At 37.3% G+C, this 22,589-nt stretch overlaps 2 protein-coding genes across 4 annotated transcripts in view; one reads left to right on the top strand and one right to left on the bottom strand.

Moving 5' to 3' along the window:
- Positions 1 to 4,105, bottom strand: part of LOC148354198 (AP-3 complex subunit mu-1) — an 11,491-nt gene extending 7,386 nt beyond the window's left edge. The window contains exons 1-3 of one of the 2 annotated variants that reach the window (XM_088351852.1): positions 3,890 to 4,105; positions 1,980 to 2,049; positions 1,378 to 1,655 (exon numbers count right to left, since the gene is read on the bottom strand). In XM_088351852.1, the coding sequence (XP_088207978.1) occupies positions 1,378 to 1,655; positions 1,980 to 2,049; positions 3,890 to 3,919 (378 nt within the window). In that variant the 5' untranslated portion in view covers positions 3,920 to 4,105. The other variant, XM_088351853.1, reaches the window with a different exon arrangement.
- On the top strand, positions 3,921 to 22,589 carry LOC148354197 (adenosine kinase-like). Of its 2 annotated transcripts, none has more exons than XM_088351856.1 (10): positions 3,921 to 4,084; positions 8,193 to 8,267; positions 10,253 to 10,306; positions 14,018 to 14,269; positions 14,346 to 14,454; positions 15,414 to 15,584; positions 17,300 to 17,335; positions 17,409 to 17,523; positions 17,592 to 17,678; positions 21,055 to 22,589. In XM_088351856.1, exons 1-10 carry the CDS (start codon positions 3,990 to 3,992, stop codon positions 21,177 to 21,179), a joined length of 1,119 nt encoding a protein of 372 aa, XP_088207982.1. In that variant the 5' UTR covers positions 3,921 to 3,989; the 3' UTR covers positions 21,180 to 22,589. The 2 variants fall into 2 exon arrangements, with proteins under 2 accessions (XP_088207982.1, XP_088207983.1); XM_088351857.1 differs by lacking the exon at positions 3,921 to 4,084 and adding an exon at positions 4,618 to 4,821.

Raw genomic sequence — 22,589 nt, 5'->3', positions numbered from 1 at the left:
GTCGTAGACACGTGCGGATGCGGTGTCCGTACGATGTCACTCAAATGCATCGTTCCAAATATCATTTGGAAGGTTAAAGTGTTGGGATTCAAGAAATGCCAACCATTCCTTAGTTTCTATTTTCTTTTTCGCTCGCAACTTTACTGTGCATATGACAATAAACACTTGGAATTGAGTTTAATTTAAAAAAAGACCCATCACAGAAACATCTAGATCACTCTGAAACAAGATACTGGGAAAATATATAGCCGGAGTAGCTCGCCGAAGTCGTTGCATTCAATAATAATGTGCAACCATGGTCCTCTTATATCCGTGAGTGTAGTAAATCCAGGAGAGTAAAATATTTACAAATACAGAATGGTAAAACATGTTTCCTCTATGCCGTAGACAACCAAACTTGCTATTCACATTCATCTTTTTCGGCCAATTGCAGGCTTTGTTTCGCCCCTTTAGCCTATGCGAGCCTGTAAATTATAAAAAGGATCCGCCCCCTTTACCTCCGAATAACTTTAGCCAATAGTGATCGATTCAAATGATGATTTACACATTGGCTGGGAAATGAAACGCCGGCATATGTATCCCAGCATACACCGCGGACCACATCGCCTACGAGGAAAAATCTAGTCGGCGGCTGCTTGCCTTTGTTGCGAGACCTTGCGACTTAATATTGATCCATAAATAAGGCGCACTGTATTATAAGGCGCATGGTCAGTTTTTGAAAAAAATAAAGGCTTTTAGGCGCGCCTTATAGTGAGGAAAATACGGTAATATTATTTTTACTTTACTTTTTATTTTCTATGTATCTTATTAAATGTTTAACCTAGAGTGCCACGTCTAATCTTGTCGTAGTGTTCACTACATTGTTATCAATAAAGACAATTCTAATTTATTTTTCTGTTTTTATTCCAATGCTTTAGTGAAGTTGGGGATTTCGAGTCAAGTGTAACCTTGCTTCTGGATGAACAGATAAAAAAAATGTCAACAAACAGGATATTTTGGTCAAAACGGACCCAATCAGAAATTGGAAATCATAAAAGTGAAAGTGCTATTTGTATACAGGACTGTCTTGGAAAATTTGAATATTGTGATGCATTTCTGTCACGCAATAAAGAGAAAAAAAATGTATTTATCACAAATCAACTATAACATTGCAAGCCTTTTATAAATTTAATATGATATTACAATATTTTGAGATGGGATATTTAAGTGTTTGCCAAAATCAGCATTACTAAAACAATAAAAGACGTCAAATATTTCAGCTGATTTCTAATGAATCAGGGATGTATGATATTTTTGTTCTTTTTCAAATAGCACTGCAAAGAATAAATACATTTATCTCAATATTCTCATTTTTAAAACAGTCCTTTAGTGACTTACCTGCAGTGTGTCTGCAACCCTGTGCAGGAATTCAATGACAAAGAGTGGAGGCACTTCAGTTTGGATGACAGCGAGGAAAAACAGCTTCCCTCTGTAGATATTTATGAGATAATGGTGCGGGGTCTGCAGGATGGGTGGGACATTCTCGGGTTCTAGAGCTTTCTCCTTGGCTTCAAAAAAGTAATCGCACACGCTGCGGTGGATAACACTCTTCCAGTGTTTCTCCAGGAAGATGTCTCCAGTGAAATTGATGAGGAACAAACTGTGGATCATTTCAGCTGAAACAATAAGGAAACCGTTATTCTCAATATAGTAGGAGAACAACCATGCACGCCGTTACTCTTCATGCAAAATAATTATTTTTATTTCCCGTGTTTATTTAAATCAATGACGTCTGAAAATGTCAAATCTGAAAAGCTCACTCTGCACTCAACCGAGTTTCCTCCTATCAGTTCCCGAATTCGCTACTTATGTTTTTTTTCTTCAGGAATGCATATACAAGATAAGCAACAACGTGCAACGTTTTCCACCATTAAATACACAAATTGAAAATTTTGATCGTTTTTAGTGAAATAGTTCGATAGTAATAGTTCAACTTTTACCTGCTGACTGTAGTTTGGGTCGACAAGCTGTGAGAATGTTGCCACCACACAAGAAACACCGAAGAGGTGCCTGATCAAAAGAAACGAACAGGCAGTTTTAATTTATACATTTAGAATGGATTAAAATAAATATTATTATAGATACCTTTTTTTTTAATTCAAACCAATATTAATATCAGTAATTATGAGTGTGTTTGTGGCTTGTGTTTGAATATTTTTTTCAGGCACTTTTAAAGTCTGCTGTTCTTTTGTTGCCAAGAAAATATTATACCCTCACTTTAGTCTTGCAGGATTTTCGTCACGTAGACTATGTGTGAGAAAACTCAAATTATTTGGCCAAATACAGTTATTACATAATTTTGGGGTAGATTATCAGTTTGGGCAATTCAAAAAAATGTAAATGTTGAAACAAGGTCAAAAAGAAGTAAATCACGTCTTAAGGAGTTTGGGCAATTTCCCTGTTTTTACTTTGGAGTGTTTAATTTAATATTTGTATTTTTATTTTGCTAAACATTCTCCTACATGCTAGTAATATATACTATGACTAAGGATCCATTCGGGCCCCAGTGCTGTGGAATGCGCTTCCCCTCTGAGATTCGATCTGCAACCTCAGTGTAAATGTTTAAATCTAAGCTTAAAACACACTTCTATTCTATAGTATATGAATAACCTATATTTTATGTTGACAAAATCTGTGTTTTATTTGTTATTGCAACATCCTTTGGTCATCCTGGAAGGGGGGTTACCTCATGTGCGGTCCCTTCTCAAGGTTTCTTCATTTTCCTCATGTTGAGTTTTTGAGTTTTTCCTTGCCCTCATTTAGGTTTTAGATCAGGGGATGGTGTAATACTAGTCTGTAGTTTGCAATAATCTGTGGTCTGTGCAGTCCTTTGACACTCTTTGTGATTAAGTGCTATACGAATAAACATGACTTGAATATTTCTTTATTTTTTTGTTATTTCCCTCTGTGTTTCTGCAGATCATTCTTTCTGCTCCCTTGAAATGTGTTAATTTTGTATTGTTGTTTGACTGTTTTGTGTCAAGTTTGTTATTAATGATGCATTGTTCTATAAAATAGTGTTAAAAACTATGCAACGTTTACATATAAATTCATGAGTTTTAATTTGACTTTCTCTTTATGACATAGAAACACAACAATGTTTGTTGAGAAGAAGTTAATTTTAGAAAAATTGTCCGGTTATCATTAATATTAAGATTGTTGTTGTTTTTGTAAATAACATTACTGATACTCCTGTGAAATAAATAAAACATACATTTAACCAGAATACATTTGTTTTCATTCAAAGAATCTCAAACTGTCCAGAGTTGCGTCCTTGGTGGTGCTCTAACAACCCAGGCAATTAAGGCATCAGTGATCCGTGATTATTATTATCATAATGATTTGCATCATTATTATTAATGGTCAGTGTTGGGTAGGGTTACTTTAACTGGGTTACTTTCAATTAATTTTGGATTACTCCAATACCAAATATGCTAATAAAAGACAAAAGAAACTAAATATGAATAAAATGATGACTCACAACACGTGATAGGCTTTCTCTCCTGTCTTTGATCTCTTTGATCTCCGGCAAAACTAACATAAAATGCGACAGAAACAAAATGAAAACAAATCCAAACAGCTTGCCAACATCATTTTTGCCGTTCCATGTATTCTATTACTCCCCAAGCCTTCACAAAATGTAGTAATTTTATTCATATTTAGTTTCTTTTGTCTTTTATTAGCATATTTGGAATTTGGAGTAATCCAAAAGTCATTGAAAGCAATACAGTTAAAGTAACCCTACCCAACCCTGTTAATGGTATTATTATTCTTTATGTGTTATTATTACTTTATAAACTGTTCTAGTTTGGAAAGTTGGGATTGGCGCTATCGTATCCGCCTCACTTACCTGCGAGTCTACATGAAGGGTACATAACATTTCTTAACCCCGCCGCGCAAATTATCACGGCCGCATTAAAGTGAACGAAACGTGCATTGCTTGAGCAACGATGGCCTCCTCCGAAGAACCTAAAGCGAAGAAACTTAAAATGTCCTCGCAAGAGAACTCGGACTCTGTTGCCACAAAATCTCCCGTGAAATTAAGGTGACTGTAATCTCTGTGGCGTGGGGGAGATTTCGGTTTATAAATGTGTTTAAACTAACAATACGTGGGCTTCGCTTGCCGTCGGAAATTGTAAAACTTGAATGTGCACGAGGGGGAAATGGGTCACATTTGTGTGCAACTTTAATTCAATTGTTCAATGCAATCTTTACAATGTACTAAAATCAAAACACAATCGTCTGTACGAAAGGTTATTTCAAATTGTTCTCTGCTATTCCTTTGCCAGAGCAAGGTGAATGTCATTATGAAGAAATAAATACTTCACATAGCGTCAATGAATTGTTGTCTTGGGGCCAGGTTTGTGCAGGGGACATCTGGACTGGCTAACCCTTGGCACCTTAACCACATGGCTTTGCCTTGCTAAAGCACTGTTTTGCAAACCTGGTTCCCTCGCTTGCACTTGAACGCACCGCGATTTTTCATGCCTAATCCAGTTTCTTTGAAGCTCTTATCTGCATGCACATCACTACGATTTAAGTGTCTTTTGCAACAGACCATTGAGCCAATAGCTTGAGGGAATGCTACGGTTGTGGCCCTCCCTCCTTTGGATGCCCACCAGTTAGAAAGAGAGGGCGGAGGAGCTCATAGATCTGCAAAAATTTGTTGCAGAAATTGAGTTGTTTGGGACATTTTTGCTCCTTTAGCTTGCACAACAGGTGTCTAGCACCCATCGAGGCAGAAAAGGCAAAAGACAGAGAGGGAGAGATGTCTGCATTAAGGTAAGTAAGAGGATTATTTTAATGCCCGAGTAATTGGCTGCTCAGATGACATCTGACTTGCAGAGTGGAGATGTGTTATGTGGCAAACTAGTGAGAGTGTGTAATAAACAAGCATGCTTTAATCTCCATTGTTTTGAAAAATTGCTCAAATTACCAAAACGAGGTGTGCAATTTGGTGTGTTTTCTTTGAAATTATAGGTTTTTGTTATTGGAAAATCATAAAATTGCTCGTGTGTCAGGTTTTCCGTGCTTGTGGATGTTGTGCAGTGACCTGAGAGTCTAAAAACTGCCTATGTGCGGGTTATTATCTGTGTGCTTTTGTACAAAGGAGCCGCATGACTTCTCTTTATGCAGGGGTCTTAAAAAGCAATATGATGCAGTCTTTGGAAGGTCGTTTTATATAAAGGGAAAATTTGGAAGGTAATGCAGTATCTGTAAAGTCTGAAGATGGATACACTTATTGCATTGAAATGCCATTTATATAAACGCCAATGACATTCATGTTGCAACATTAGTGTACAATGCTGAAAAATTAGTTTAAAACTAGGATACAATCAAAGGTGTAGTTACAAAAAGGACAAGACTATGCTCATATATTCTCTTGTTGTATGTGTACATCTAGGTGTGACTGAGTGTAAATAAAATGATTTAATACATAAACATGTGCCCAAAGGGATTAAGCTTTTAATTTCCTATCCCCTTTTTTCTTGCAGGAAAGGCATATTTGGGATCAAAACAATAAAAAAAGAACTCTACCCCACAAAAGTGGGGGGGAGACAGTTTACTCCTGCAATTTATACCACTTGTGTCTCCTATAACATGCAATACCCAAAGAAATTAATTATATATATTAATCATCTTTAGTGTATCAAGAATCCACATAGTATATAATATTTAAAATTGATATAAATTAGTGACATTTCTGAGGTCAAGTCATGTTTATTTGTATAGCCCTTTATCACAAAGAGTCTCAAAAGGCTGCAAAGACTATTGCAAACTACAGACTATTATGACAGCATCCCCAGTTCTAAAACCTACATGAGGGCAACTAATACACAGATATTGTCAACATAAAATAAAGGTTATTAATATGCTATGTAATAGAAGTGTGTTTTAAGCTTAGATTTAAACATTCATGGTCATCAAATTATACTAATGAGTCTTTTCAAGTCAAGTCACATTTATTTGTATAGCCCTTAATCACAATGTATCAAAGGACTGGACAGAAGAAATATTTTAACAAAACCTCTTCCAAGTTTGTTGGGAGGGGGTGCTAGAATTAGAATTCTTTTTATTGTCATTGATAACAATGCAGTGAGCATTGTTTACAAGATTAGATTCATCACTGCAGGATAATCCTGTAATAAAAACCATTAATGAAAAAATTGACATCAAGGATAGTTCGATTGGAGATATTGACAGCACAGTGCTGGTAGACAGTTGTAAGCTGGTTAGTGCATCAGAAAATAGTGCAATCACAATTGCAGCAACATTTTGAAAAATGTAAGAGTCGATGTATAAAATATTAATATACATTTGACGGGTAAAATCTTTTTTCATTGTCTTGCGTTCTTGTTAAGGGTGCTGCTGGCCCTGAGGAAAAAACGGTCATTCACATGTTTATCCTGGTTTCAAGGGATTTGTAGCCTTTCCTGGTTTGCATAACAAAAAAGTGAGAGTATGGCCTGAGGTCTTTTGATTTTTCTTTTTGCGTGTCTGCTTTTTTTATGAAATGCAACTGCAGCATTGCCCTGGAGAAATGAACAACAAGCCTGGTAGTGCTGCCTTAATGCAATCATGCACATGGTTGAAAGCATTTCCTCTTTATGGTAATTACGGCACAGTGCCTGCACAATCTCTTCTTTTCCCCTGCATTTTTTCTTAGTCCTGGTTGTGGTCATAGGAAGAGAAATAATTCCAGTATATCTGACCCAATTGATGATTTATCAATAGTATATAATAGAATTGTCTTTATCGTCATTTATTACAAAATATTGTGTATTGTTTAGAACAAGTTTAAATGTGGTACTCCAGGATAAACATGTAATAAAAGACTTGAAAGAAAAAAGTAACATACAATTTTATATATATATATATATATATATATATATATATATATATATATATATTATGGGTAATATTAACAAGGTAGTGTTTGTAGACTGACCTGATTTGTATGTTCTTTAAACAATAGTTTAATGACATTAGTATCAACATTGTGCAAAATTAAGAATGAAGAGCTTCTTGTTGACTTAAAATAGGGGTGTCAAAGTTAAACAGATGGAAAGGCCAAATAAAAAATAAAATTAAAAAAGCTAGCCGAGGGCCAGACTGATCAAATGTTGAAACATTTAAAATGACGCATACAGTCTTGTGACCCGAATTGAACCTACTGTAAAGGTAAAACATATATTCCAATATGATTAGATAAAAAAAAGCTATATTTTCTTTTTTCTTTTGCCTCGGTCTGTAATCTTAAATTTTTTGACAGGCACAAAAGACAAATTTACTTCATTATAAAAATCTCCATTATTTGAACATGAAATGAAAGAGAGAGAAGGATGGAACGGGAGATCGACAGACTGATAGGTGCAGCATCTGCTGTCATGCAGACCCCGTAAGGGTCCACTGTGGTAAAGAAGGAGCTGAGCCGAAAGGCAAAGCTCTCCATTTCCTGGTCAATCTACTTTCCTACCCTCACCAACTGTGGGTCATGACCGAAAGAGCAATATCCCATATACAAGCGTCCCAAAATGAGTTTCCCCTGCATGGTGGCTGGGCTCTCCCTTAGAGATGGGGTGTGCAGCTCGGTCATCCGAGAGAAGCCAGTTGAGGTGGTTTGGACATCTAAGGAGGATGTCTCCTGGACGCCTCCTTAGGGAGGTGTTTCAAGCATGTCCCACTGGCAGAAGGCCCGGGGATGACCCAGCAAACGCTGGAGAGACTACCTCCTTAGGCTGGCCTGGGAATGCCTCGGGATCCTGTCAGATGAGCTCGATGGAGTGGTTGGGGATAGGGAGGTCTTGGCTTCCTTACTGAGGCTGCTTCCCCCGCAACCCGACCCCGGATTACAGGAAGATAATAGATGGATGAATGAAAGAAGCCGGTATTATTCAGGCACAGTTAATAGCCTATATTAAAGCGAAATTTGACTGCAATCACTTCTTTTATTATTGACTAAACTACTTTACTATAAAATAAAGTGCAAGGATAAATGACATACAATGCAATTCCTGGTGTATGATCCTATATTGAAACAGGATAATTGGAGGGGCTGAAGTAAACCTTCTCTGGGGCCGGATGTGGCCATAGGGCCTCGACTTTGCCATATTGTTTGTGACGTAAATCCTCTTTTTGCACCTATGTTGCAGATCTAATTTACTCTTTGGGATGGGGAATCCCTTGCTGGACATTTGTGCTGTCGTGGACAAAGACTTCTTGGATAAGTAAGTTCAATAACAGTCAATAATGTGTTTTTGTTGGTCTACAAATTACATTAAAATTGGCTTATCTTCCTATAGGGCTTTAATTTCTGCAATACAAGTAATTATACGTTATGGATTTAGAACAAATCAACTGAAATATTGCAAGCCATTTATTTTCATATATTGCCGATTATGGCCTACTAGTCCAGTGCAGGGCTTTAATTGCATTTTATTATCTTATTACTGTATTTTTATGTTCAACTACTCTTTGAATGCATTTTAAATGATCAGGAATAAGTATTTAGGGTTTACTTCAGGGGTGTCAAACTCATTTAACCCGGGGGCCACACGATAGAACAAACATTCTGTCGGGGGCCAGACTAGTAGATTAAAGGGAAAGAAAAAGAAAGATAAAGAAATAAGAGAGTAAGAAAAAGGAGAGAGGGCGGGACAAAGAAAGAAAAAGAGAGAGAGGGAGAGATCGTGAGAAACAAAAGATAAAAAGTCGTGAGAGGGGGGGAAAGAAAGGGAGAGGAAGAAAAAAATCCAAAGAGAAATAGAAAGACAGAAGGAGAGAAAAGAGAAAAGAAAGCGCGAAGGGTATGAAGAGAGAAAGAGAGAAAAGGAAAAAAGGAAGTTAGAGCAAAAGAGGTTAAAAGACACAGAGAGAGAAAGAGACAAAGAGCATCAAAGGAAGAGAAAAAGTGAGACACAGAGTGAAAGAGACTGAGACAGAGTAGGAGAAAAGGGGTGGAAAAGAAAGAGAGAAAGAGAGAAATAAATAAATACAAGTACAGTGTCTTTGTGAGAGGCACCTGGCTTTGGCAACATCAAGTTGACATATTTCAACCTCCACCTTGTTTTTCTCTTGCGCTTCTCTGAGTGTTGTCTCGCGGGCCGGATTCAATCCCTTAGCGGGCCTGATTTGGCCGCCTATTTGAAATCTGTGGTTTACTTAGATGATTCTTGGAGGCTAACAGGGGAAGAAATGTTCGGAATACATGAACTTCTAAAACCTAGGCCTTAGTTTGATCTGGGAACATATTATTCTCATATTTTCAGAAGCTTTTGTCATAAACAGCATAAATACATGTATAATATATACTTTCAATGTTTCAGTTATTAATCTCTTGTGTCTGTGTGACCTGATCCGATTACGGGAAAACCCTGACCAAAACTGTACCAGAAAAATAGCAGATAATTTAGCTCGTTTTAACGTTTGTTTTTAATTTGACTGAATTTGCAATTGTTTACCGATAACAGGGCACCTGAAAATTAAAGTAGCCAAATAATTGTGCTAATTTTAAGTACTTGTCCTCTTAATTTAATGTATTTTTACTTTTGTAAGTAGTAAAACAAGGGGAAAAAAGGTTCTGGGGGGTAAAATGATAACTTTTTTAATTTAAATGTTCATTGATTTTATTATGTATTTAAGGATTATTGTTCTTAAATGGAAACTGCAATATTTGACCTCTAGATATATGGATATATGCAGCCGAAAACAAGTGTCACAAAGCACAAGGAAGATTACAAACTACGGTGACCAAAATGCACCATTTTGTCATTTTGCTAAAAAACAAGTTAAAATTATAATTACAAAGCACTTGATCACAATATTTTCTGAGAATCTAGGGTACTTGAGTCATTTCTGTATCTATTTCCGTCATAACATTTTATCATAGCCCGAATAAACGTCGATTTCCAAAGGACTGACTGGCACCAAGAGATATTCTATTTACCTATTTGTGCAGTTTTTCAACCCAACAGTGTCCAAACTGCAATAGGGTGACCAGGACAAAGGGCTCATACGGTTTCCAGTTCAGAGTCCAGTTTGCAAGGAAAGCCTTGCGTAAACGTCTGGATTAGATTGAGGACAGCAGAGCACTCGCATCTAATTCAATTTTCCAGAAATGATAGCTGTTGTTGCTTGTGCGAGGGGACTGTAACATATTTATTTCGACCGAATGGTCATAACATGCCTATTTTTGTGCTTTTTAAATCATCAGATACGCACTGAAACCAAATGACCAGATCCTAGCCGAGGAAAAGCACAAAGCCATGTGAGTATCTCCCACTTAAACCCCCCCTTGTAGAACATTGACTATTTCACGTCACATGCTCGCCTCTCTCTGTTACATCAACATTCGGACTGCTCCTCCTTTGGTCAAAACAGTCTAGCGTTGTACTAAGTTCAGTTATAGAACAGCAATAGTAGGGCTGGCAGATGGTGCACAGCCAATAGCAGAGCTGGACTTTTCACCTCCCAGTTCCTGTGAGACAAAAACCACAAGGCAAGAGGCAGGGGATTCAAGTTTTGCACTCAAACTAGTTAGGAGGGATTCACTCACATGATCATCTACCAAGCACATTATAATGATTTGTAAATATCCATATATGGAGTTTTTGAACATTGTGAGATGAGTCGGAAAAAAAAGGGTCAGGGAGTTTTTTGCTGTGCAGTCACATTTGTTGGGAAATGTCGCAGAATTCAAGAACTGTTATTTTTAGCATTAGAAAAAAGTGCTGCGTCAATAACCTTCAATGTGGTGTCATTAGTACCTTGTATGCCTTTCAAGTCACGGTAACTATTTTCAACACAACAGCATTACATGTTATGTGAATGTTTTGCAGGATTCACCTGCTTAAAACGACACTGTCCCACTTTTTTAAAGGGACGGGACTGTGTGTATTATTTAGAACCTCAAAAAACTAAAAAAGCTTTATTTTGTTTAATACTACCCCAAATATTTCTTCCTCATGCCATGAGGCTCTTTAACTGCACCCGGGGGAGTAAAAGCCCACATTAAACCCCACCCCTACATTTGCATAATACCCTATTCTTATTACAGTGCGTATTTTCCGTAGCATTATTCAAATACTTTATATCAACCGTTATATTGGGTATTTTTGTATTCTATATCTTTTATTTTATTATTTTATTTTTCAACACAAGGATACTGCTGAAATTGTGAATTTCCCTACGGGGATGAATAAAGTATCTATCTATCGATCTCTATCTATATCTTTTCTATCCGTGGTTAAAGAATTTTCATTGTGTTTTAAATTCTCCAAAACAGGGTAGATTTTTATTGATACATAATATTTTCATGAAAGAAAATCTTAAGTCAAATTATGTTTATTTGTATAGCCCTTAATCATAAAGAATTTCAAAGGGCTGCATAGACCACAGATTATTGCAAACTACAGTCTATTATGGCACCATCCCCCGATCCAAAACCTACATGAGGGCAAGGAACAACTCAAAAAGCTCAACATGAGGGAAATGGGGAAACCTTGAGAAGGGACCGCACATGAGGTAATCCTTCTTCTAGGATGACCAGGCTGCAATGGATGTTGCAATAACAAATAATACACAGATATTGTCAACATTAAATATATAGGTTATTCATAGGATATAGAATAGAAGTGTGTTTTAAGCCTAGATTTAAACAGTTCCACTGAAGTTCCAGATCGAATCTCAGAGGGGAGAGCATTCTACAGCCCTGGAGCCCGAATGGAGAATACTCTCAAACCTGCAGATCTCTTCTTTCAGAAAATACTCAATAGGTTGATACAGTTGAAAGTTGAGGAAGCTTGACATCAATGTCCACCATCTTGCTGCTACTGGTACCCCCATAAACCATAAATCTTCAAAAGGAAGAAAGATATTCCGGAAAAAAATGGTGGTTCGGTCACTTGGTGTTTTTTAGCACTCGTTTCCAGTTGCACAACATAATACAGCGACATCTATGATCACATAATACACACTGTCCCTTTAATGCTGCACTCTGGAAGTTTCTACTCTTTTTATATTTATGTCCATACAACAGAGACTTAAAAGTAGTGGTTGTTCGCTATTATTGAATTGGAGCAATTTCAAACCATCAAAAGAATCTATAACTACTGTATTTTCCGGACTGTAAGGCGCACTTGACTATAAGGCTCACCCTCAAAATATTATAATATTGTAAAATACAACTACAGAAAGATTGCTTTAAATTAAAATCAGAAAATGAAACACATAATCTTAACACATAAATGTAAGGTTTCATAACTAAATTACCTTTTTTTTTTTTTTTTTAATTATTATTAATGGTTTACTTGTGTAGAAGCATTTCATTGTAAAGTTGCCTTTCTGACCAACGTTTTTCCAGACGTTAAGGCGTGACTTTGAATTCCTGGCAAATATTTGATTTTTGGCTGAGCCTTAAGTAATCTCTATCGATGTATGTAAATGATTGCCCTTGAGCTGTAACTTTATCTTTTTTTTTCATGCTGAGCAAGTAGAGAGTGCTCCATGCTGCAACATCTGGCTCTGTCTCAGAAAATTGTAATAGCAGTCTTGCTCATAGTTCTATTGAACCTTTGCAGAACAACAACTGTAAGAAATAGCCATTTAACAGGGCCGATTATCGGCATAATGTTTAGAATTTGCCGGATATCGGTATTGAAATTTTTATGTATTCGACACGCCAATTATTTAGGCTCAGATACAGCTGAGCTAATCTCCCCCTCTCTTACCTCCCTCTTTCTGGTACGCTACCCACCTCGCACTTTCCGATTGGATAAGCGACCAGGGGCGGGGCCATTGAAGTAAGAGGAATAACGTTAGAGCGGAGTAAACAATGTCAGCTCTGCTAACTCCCGAGTCCCGACATTCTTGTGAATCTAGACCGCTGATAATATCGAGATTTTGGAGTATATTAAGTCCGTGGTAGAAAAGCCTGTGAGTGATAGATAAATGGCGTAAAAAGCTTAGTTGACTTGTTTTATGGAAGCATGTTCAGGTGGAGACTGATGTTTGCTCTTATCGTAACACTTGTTGATCAATCAAGCGTGTGTGTTTTGTGATTGAATTTCGATGCACTTTTTGTTTTAAGTTAATTTTAGTCATGTTTTTATTGTTAAAAAACAGGGAGATATTGCAGTTTATACATTACACTACACGTGTTGTGTTGTAATGCAGATTTTATGTCACTGGAGTTCATTGTCTTCTTAAAAACAAGCAGTTGACGCAGGGTAAAATTTAAACTTTATTCTCAATGAAAGTTTGAAGAGATGATCCATTACCTCATGTTTTTATAAACACATGGAATCCATATTTAAGTACAAAATACGTTTTAGGAGATTATGAATTTGAATGGGATTCTAAAAAAACAGTCAATTAATTGAATAAGTTTGCCAGTTGTGCTGTTTTCTTATATATTTCCTAACACTATGACACCACCATCGCTCGCAACGGAAGATCCACTTCCGTGTTCAGATCACAATCCGAGTACGAAAGTGACTCGCTCCCTGCGCCTAGTGAACACCGGATCGTGGGCGCAGCCCTTCCTCTTTCCTTTAATGAAACTTCTGAGAAACATAACGCAATTGGGTCCTGTTTCCGTTCTGGTCCTGACATACACAGTCCCTTTTGATTTGAATTTTGTAACAAAAAACACCCCTCAATTTGTTTTCATAAATACCCTCTCCTCCCAAGTCCTCACAGATAAAATATGAAATTTTGAACTTGTTTCGAGCTCGGTCCTGCAAATCTCGTCATTGGTTAGGCTCAGGCTGGATTTAATATTTGTGGGCCTGGGTTGGGTGGGGCTGGATTTTTCTAAGCCCGATCTTACCTATTCTTTTGAGTTCTTTTTAGAATCTGGTCGCGGCCTTCTCGGCTGTTCTTTGGGGGTTACCTGGTACCCTCTGATCTAGTCTATTGTGAGCCCTTAAAACACAATTTTTAGGAACCCCCTAAAGATCTTATTTATGTCTGCATGCAGGTTCGGTGAGCTAGTAAACAAGTTCAAAGCGGAGTACCACGCCGGTGGAGCCACCCAGAACTCTATAAAAATCGCGCAGTGGCTGATCCAGGAGCCTCACAAGGTGGGGACCTTCTTCGGATGCATTGGCAAAGACAAGTTTGGTGAGATCCTCAAGAAGAAAGCCGAGGAAGCTCACATTGACGCTCATTATTACGAGCAAGACAAGGAGCCTACCGGCTCGTGCGCCGCCTGCATCACTGGAGTCAATCGGTTAGGTCTAAACACACACTAGCTATTTTTCTTCACTCAAAATATTTATAATATACCTAGGTTTTTCCTTTTCAAGGTCTCTGGTAGCTAACCTGGCCGCTGCAAACTGTTATAAGAAGGAAGAACATTTGGATCTTGGAAAAAACTGGAAGCTGGTGGAAAGCGCTGAAGTATATTATATTGCTGTGAGTACTGATTTATTATTTCCAGGGGAGCCTTGAACGTTTTCAGATGCAATTTAGAGAACTTATAGTGTGTATAAGATTTAACACCAAAAAACTGACCTAAAATATATTTTTAAAAAATTACAGTTAATGTGCCTGCTTGTTATTAATGATATTATTAAAGCAATGATCTCCCCATTTTTTACTTAAAGTATCTCTTAAAAACATCCTTTTTTTGTGCAACTGTAATGACTTACATTAGGGTACGCCCAGACAGACAATTGATAAAAAATAACGTGCAATAATAATTAATAACGCTATTATTTTTGTGAATTTGCGCAGTTATACTTAATGACCACTAGAGGGAGAGTGTGCCCCATTAATAGTTAATTCTAACATAGTTTGACAGATTCACTTGGGATTTTTTTATGAGAAACTTTGCCATTTATTTAACCTCTAAATAGAAAATGAATGATCTACCATTAGATGGCAGGAGTTTAACATATAACGTGTCATCACATTATAAACAATGTTGCCATTAAAGGAATAAAACCAGTAACTGCTTTTACGCAAGTGCATAGTTAATTGGAACCAAGTAAATACATTTTTCAGTAAACGGAGACAAATTCATTGCTATTGAATTACACATACTTTTCTGTTTTATATATTTGTATAATATATGGATTAATATACAGAGTGTCCCAAAAATGTATGCACACTGACTTAAAATAGCCTGTAGATTTTTTTCATATATTTTAAATTTGGTTTTGAAATAAGAATGGCTGATAATGGGCTTGCGCTAGTGCAAAAAAACGTTTTTATTAGATTTATAATGAGTGTAATATGTATAATTATATGATGATGAATAATAATGAACAATCCATTGTTTGTAATTATTATTTTGTCCTTGCTTGTTTTTAAAATATAGCTGTGTTATATTTTCACAAGCATTGAAGTTGATGTTGACTGTGGTTTTGTAGGGTTTCTTTCTGACAGTGTCTGTGGAGTCGATGCTGAAAGTGGCCAAGCATGCTTCAGAAAATAACAAGCTCTTCTGCCTCAACCTGTCGGCGCCATTTATCTGTCAGTTCTTCAAGGACCAACTGGCGCAGATGTTGCCATATGTAGACGTACTTTTCGGCAATGAGACGGTAAAGAAACTAAAGAACAGGATCTTAAAATTGTTTTTTTTTATGTAGAAATGAAATAGGAACCAACAATCTAAGCTCTTTACTCTCTTGATATTATGAGATGTCTTCCACTGTGTTAGCGATCTCCTACGATTTAAAGAAACCAGATTTAGATTTTTACCGTTTATTTTTTCTCCACTTGCTTTCATTCTGACACAATACGTATGGCATTGCCTTGTTAATCCTTTAACATGGATGGTGATGGATTGGACATGCATGTCCTGTTGGCCATTGTGTGAGACTACCAGAGGTTGGTAGAGTAGCCAAAAATGTTACTCGAGTAAAAGTACTGTTACTTCAGAATAATATTACTCAAGTAGAAGTAAAACTAGTCATCCAAATACAACCAACCATATTATCAAATTCTCAAAGTCCACCCAATCAACACAAAAATACATTTAATTTAAAAGTATTTTAAAATAATCAACATAAATTCAAGTGCTTAAATAAACCATAAAATACAAATATTATCAATAAATTAACAACAAGCTAGCCCATGAACTCCAAGAAGACATTGCATATTGTAGCTGGTGTTTGGCACCGTTTTTAAGGGAATCATGCTTCTGATGTGTGGCCAGGGGTGCTCTTCCTCTTCCGTGTTTTTATAGTCTGTATTGCTAAGCGACATTTTCAATCGCATCCGTAAACGACTTTTCCCCCTACTGAAGTTGAATAAGGTCCAGGACAAGGCCACTACGTTTGATTGGTTAAAGATGGTGGCGCCTGGCAGAGTTCTGCTTCAAAATAAATGCGCCTTAGCGGAGACAGACAGACACGTACTTACATGGAGGGATCTATTAAGTAACGACTTTAATGTAACGGAGTAAAAGTACAGTTTTTTTCTTCACTAAAGTAAAAGTATAGGGATTTGAAAATACTGCTAAAGGTACAAATTTTCCCTAAACTTACTCAAGTAAATATAACTAAGTAAATGAACTCCATTACTACCCACCCTTGGAGACTACTGATAACAACCAGATTGCACAACCAGAAGTGATGCAGAAAACCCAGAAGTAGTATTATTTCGCTGTAGTTTTGAACTTAAAGCTTAAATAAACACAAACGATCCATGTCGAGCACTCCTCAATGACCTTTGTTTTAGCCTCATATTACATTTTAAACACAGTAACTTATTCATTTAAGGAAAACGGTTGGTGTAAAGACAACACTGTGCTCATTTTGTTTTTTGTTTTCCCCTATTTTACATGAAGAACCAAGTTTAAAAAGCAATAAATTGGGACTATTCTTTTAATATTTAATTCTTTTATTTTGCTATGGAAAATAAAAATATGATATATATATTAGGAAAGGTTGAAAACGAAGCCAAATCTCACAAATAATTCTTAAAATGATCAAAATGATCTGCTGGTAGTTAACTATTATTATTATTTATTTTAAATGTATTTTTTGGCAGCATTTTTGCTGCTTAGCCTACAAGTGGAGTGAGAATTAAAGGATAACACTGTTAGCCCTCTAAAACGGTCACAAATATTTGTTTAATTGTATTTCGGAGATAATCCAAGGCACTTAAAATATGGTAAAGTGTTCTAACTCATTGAAAATTAATAGATTAATTCCCTGAACGAGATGTTTTTGAGCTTCACCTTCTTTTTTTTTTAAATCTGATCGAAAACAAAGATTCACTCATTTGGATGCTTGTATATTCTGTCCCACAGGAGGCGACTGCATTCGCTAAAACGCAAGAATTTGAGGTGAACTCACGCCTGTTGTGTTAGCCCTGCTTCACTTTCCTGCATTTTGTTCAAAACGTGTCCCGTTTTGCAGACCAAAGACATTAAGGAAATTGCCAAGAAAGTGCAAGCGCTGCCCAAAGTCAACACCAAGAGAAAAAGGATTGTCGTCTTGACTCAGGGGAAGGAGGAAACCGTGATGGCTCTCAGTAAGATTTCAATTACTTTTTCCTCAAATAAAGACAAGATCTTGTTTGAGGTGTCGGTCTTTGTGCAGGTGACAAAATTGAGACCTTCCCGGTGATTGCTATTGATCCCAAAGACCTCGTGGATACGAATGGGGCTGGCGACGCCTTTGTCGGAGGTGAGGACCCTTTTAAGTGGACCTCTCTTTTTTCAGCGTGTTTAGATAGATAGATAGATAGATAGATACTTTATTCATCCCCGCAGGGAAATTCACACTTCCAGCAGCATCCCTGCGCTGAAGAACAAAACAATAATACACAAATACCCAATGTAGCGTGTTATGTAGAGTATCTAGATAGTGCTACACTGAATACACACTGCAATAAAAATACGATAATATTCAATGTGGGGGGTGTGGTTTAATGTGGGCCTTTACTCCGCCGGGTGGAGTTAAAGAGCCTCATGGCATGAGAAGGAAAAGATCTCTTCAGTCCGTCCGTGGTACAAGACTGTGACAGTTTACTAGAGGCAGACTAATTATCGGCACCGATATTTGGTGATTTGACTAATGTGGGTATCAGCATTTTATTTATTATACGCGTCGACTATCTTGGCTCAGATTCAGCCGAGCCTCTCTTCCCTCTCTCTGTGTTGGACGCTACCCACCTTCTGATTGGATAAGCGACCATGGGCGGAGCCACTGAAGCAGGAAGATGAACGTTAGAGCGGAGTAAACGGTGGCACCTCTGACTGTGAATCAAGGCCAATGATAACACACAGATCCCTCTGTTTTCCTGTTTAATGGGGACCAGGACCACCCGCGAAAAGTCAAAATCCGCAAAGTAGCGTCACTTTCATAAAGCCTTCCAAGGGGCAAACTTACCTTGAGATGACATCATTACCGACTGAGAGTTTTACGACTGTAGCAAACCAACAACTTTAGATCAACAAATAATAACACACAATAAATATTTAGAATAGAATAAAATAGAATATACTTTTATTGTCATTGTTTCAAAATGGGTTGAACATATTGTGACAACGAAATTGGGCGTTGCACTCCGGTATCACATTTAACAGTGAGGATAAAAGAAAACAGAAGATAAAGGAACAAAGAAGATAAGGTTATTATTTACACAATATAAAGGAACAAAGAAGATAAGGTTATAAATTACACAATATTTACTCAAGAAATGTCCCGTTAAATGAAAGATTTCATTGTCATTATACCAAATAAAAATAAAAATGGAGGACATTTGACAAAAGTACGCACAGCTTGAGGTATGAGCTAAGAGCCCCCACTTTATTTGACACACACTATCTATCCACCACTGTGTGATCCGGTCTTCGTTACCTCCTGATCCCTACGCGAAAACCAGAATACTTGGACTCACCATACCGCCTGTGTGGGTACAGCACAGAGAGGCTGACTGGTTGCACGCTAAACTGGTGTCTGAACTTAGTATAGCCATATTAGTAGACCGGACCTGCAGCCTGGGTATTGCTTGCCTTCCGAAGACGCCTTATACGATTCACAGACACAATAACAATCCACGCAGCACTCGATGGTGATCAGCATTTCTTTGTGTTCTTTTGACTTTCCTTAGAGTCCGATTCAATTGACAAATTGCTTTTTAATGTAAAAGCTAGCGGCTGGTATATTATTGTATTATTATTAATATTATTTTTATTACTTATTTTTATTTGGAGATGTGGATTGAGTATGCCCCGGCTCTTTGACTGACAGCGTGCAGCAGCCTATCACAGTCACCCACAGTGACTGTCACAGCCACCTATCTCAGGGCGCCCTCCCTAATCTGTTCTGCGCAGTCGCTGTCTATTCGATGCTCGATACATCGATATCAATGACCGTAAGGACGATTCAATTAAAAATCCGCGAAGGAGTGAACCAGCGATAACGAAGCACAGAGCAGTGTTCATTTTACCTCTGAAAAGTGATGGGTCCCGGGCACTCGCATGCCCAAACATCTATGGGTCCCGACAGAGATCTATGGGTCCCCAAAATTTAGTGTTATCGAGGTTGAAATTGTAAATCGGCAACAAATATATATAATATAAATCTATTTTCATTCAATTTTAATCATCACACTTAATTGGTTCTACAAAGCAGTTATCACTTCAGGTTTTTCAGTTCTCAAAAATATTGTACATTATACAAAATAATATTGCTGAAATATTAGTCTATATATTCATGCAGTTTTAATCACTTCATCACTTTTTTCATTTCATATATTCTTCGTGGTTTGCTGTCCCACCTCAGTTGTAATGCTTTCTCAAGGTCCAATTGTTTGGTAAGATGCACCTTAATAAGCTGGTGTTGTTGTGTTGCTGGGTGCACGCGTCACAGAACATGTATCCTCCATTATCATGGTCCTCATAGCGTAACCAGGAAGATAATTGAGTCCATTTTTGCAGAAAAGTCCTTTTCTTGATGGGAGTATTCTTTTGTTTATTTTCTTTCGTCGAATAGTTCGCTTCAACACACGTTTTCCCTTGCCTGCGCGATCTTCTGAAGAATTTCTCCGCCGTTTTTTCGTGCCAGAATTATTGCCGTTGTTACCACTTTCTGTATTATGTTTCGACTTATTAGTGACACTGAAGAAATTACCAATTTTTTGTTGATTTGCACCTAATACCAACTGTTTTTCCGGAGGCATACTTCTCTTTCACTCGACAACCGCCACAACAATGACGTAATCTCGAAGCAGCGAGATCTCGTTTGCCGAGATCGGCGCAAGACCATAACAACAATGGCGGATCTGCCTGACGAAAAGTTTGGAGTGCGGTAAATCTTTGTTAATAAAAAAAGTAATCGGGGAATAATGACAATTTTGTGTCAAAAAAAGTTGCGTCCCAGGGAGGCACGTTGATTTGACACTATGCGTCCCCAGCAAAAATGATGCGTCTAGGACGCAGGGACGCGGGCAAACGAGAACACTGACAGAGTAGCTAGGGGGCTCTATTGGGATTTTTAAAAGTCCGTGGTTGAAAAGTGTGTGTGTGATCAAGAGAAAGTGTAGTAAACCTGTTTAGGGAAGCATGTTCAGGTAGAGACTGATATATTAGCTCTTATCATAACATTAGTTTGCCAAGCAAGTGTTTGTGATTGAGAGAGAGAGCATAAAACGCCCTCTAAAGTGGAAGGCTGAGTGATTAGCTGTTACCATAACATTAGTTGATCAATCAGGTTCTAAAACAGTAGTGTCCACTCTTTTCAATTTATGAGCTCCGTTAAAATTTCGACGCACTTTTTATTTTAATGTTATTTATGTCATGTTGGTTGTGTTTAAATTTTAATGTATGTACTATGAAAGGCTTCAGAGAGCCATTAAAGTTTTGTTCGAATTTTTAAGAAGTATTCTTTGTTTCCTTTTTTATTATCAAAAATATCTTACGACAATTTTAGGCTGTGAGAGCAAATAAATATCAGCCTCCCCTCAATACTAATAATCCGTATCGGCCCTGAAAAACCCATATCGGTCGATCCTTGGTGTTGATGCCGGTTTTAATACTGATCAATCTCCATCTTACAGGTTTCCTGTCTGGGCTGGTCCAAGGAAAAACACTGGAGCAATGCGTGAGAGCTGCGCACTACGCAGCCAATGTCGTCATCAAGAGATCGGGATGCACGTTCCCTGAAAAGCCTGATTTTGTTTGATGTCGTTGGGGTTCATTTCATGAAAAGAGAAATCAGCCGGAAGTTTTTTATCCGTATTTTGTCTTCCAATTGGGATTTTTTTGGGGGGGGTTTAACCGTCAGTTTTATGCTACCATGTGGTGAAAATGCACCCTGAAAACAGTTGGGTCGAATGTAAACCAGATATGGGTCGAAATTGGACCGACCCAATACTTATGTTGATTTAATCAGATTTCTTGTGATGTTTATCAGAAATTGCGTAATGTTATAGTTTTTTTTTGTACAATAGAAATCTGCTAAAAAGTATTTTTGTGTAAAATTGGTTTATTTTATACTAAACCACAAAATGGGCAACTTAAAAAAATTGACCTGTTGTTCTGGTCGACCCAAAAATGATCCAGACTGACCCAAGTATTTTGTTGGTTACACATATTCTTTGGTTTCCTGACTACTTGAGTCAGTTAGGAGTCCAAAATACACAGAAATGGCCAAAGGCCCATTAAGTTTTATACTGAAAAGCACAAACACGGACACACAAAAGAAATTATGCCTGACAAATGGTCTCAGATCCTATACCGCCCCCTATTTGGTCCATCTTGTACTTTTGTCTTGTAAACAACCCCAAAAATGTGGGTCGTTTTATGTTAAACGACTCAGAAAAACTGTTCAAATCACTCGTGTTGGGTTGGTCCCATTTTTTACCAGATTGTTTTCAGAGTGTCTTTCTTTTGCTTGGGTTGCAGGAACTGTTTATAAAGAATTGTAAAATGCAAACTCAGCATATTTGGTAATGAATATTTCAGAGGGAATGCAGATATGCGACTACTAGTCCATATTTCGTAATGAATACACTGAGAACATCAATGTCAACGTTGTGAATTTTCTCTCGATTTCTTTTCTTTAATATGTTCTACTTGACTTGAATGGATTTGATTGTAATTTGATTTCGGTAAATGACTTTGTAAGCAATTTAAATTGTGCGAAATAAGCATCAAAGGGAATGTGCCCGTTCAACATTGTGCATATTATGAGTGCCTTTTGCCAAAGACTCGAACTGTTTTATTCATCAATGTGCAAATGAATGGCAAAAAAGGTAAAGGCATTGTGTGAATAGCCAGTCATGGTTTATTTCCCCTGCACAAATTTCCTTACGTCAAAGCACAATTAAAACCACAAAAGATTTTATGCTAACTTGACAGTGTTTGATTTTGTTGAATACTTGAATACAATTCTGGCAAATTGTTGTGAATGAAGCACAACGTGTGTTTTATTTTAATTTTGTAACTATTGTTTTTGATTTTTTTTTCTTTTACAATCCTTTTCAGTCCGATTTCTCAAAGTGTACTCTCACAAGAAGCCTCAAATGACCGTTTTGTCCAGTTGCTGTCCTATTTTGTCTAATGTGGACAAATAAAATGGAATCCAAAAATT

Source organism: Urocampus carinirostris, chromosome 13, assembly GCF_059441175.1.
Source record: "Urocampus carinirostris isolate Australia breed hairy pipefish chromosome 13, RoL_Ucar_1.0, whole genome shotgun sequence".
Classification (NCBI taxonomy): domain Eukaryota; kingdom Metazoa; phylum Chordata; class Actinopteri; order Syngnathiformes; family Syngnathidae; genus Urocampus; species Urocampus carinirostris.
Note: the sequence above shows the minus strand (reverse complement) of the source record. Positions and strands in the feature narration are given on the sequence as shown.

Excerpts from the sequence above, each read along its gene's own strand:
- LOC148354197 (XM_088351856.1), top strand. The coding sequence starts at position 3,990 with ATGGCCTCCTCCGAAGAACCTAAAGCGAAGAAACTTAAAATGTCCTCG. Across the intron at positions 10,307-14,017 it reads GAGGAAAAGCACAAAGCCAT|GTTCGGTGAGCTAGTAAACA; the intron begins GTGAGTATCTCC and ends GTCTGCATGCAG. Across the intron at positions 14,270-14,345 it reads TGCATCACTGGAGTCAATCG|GTCTCTGGTAGCTAACCTGG; the intron begins GTTAGGTCTAAA and ends TTCCTTTTCAAG.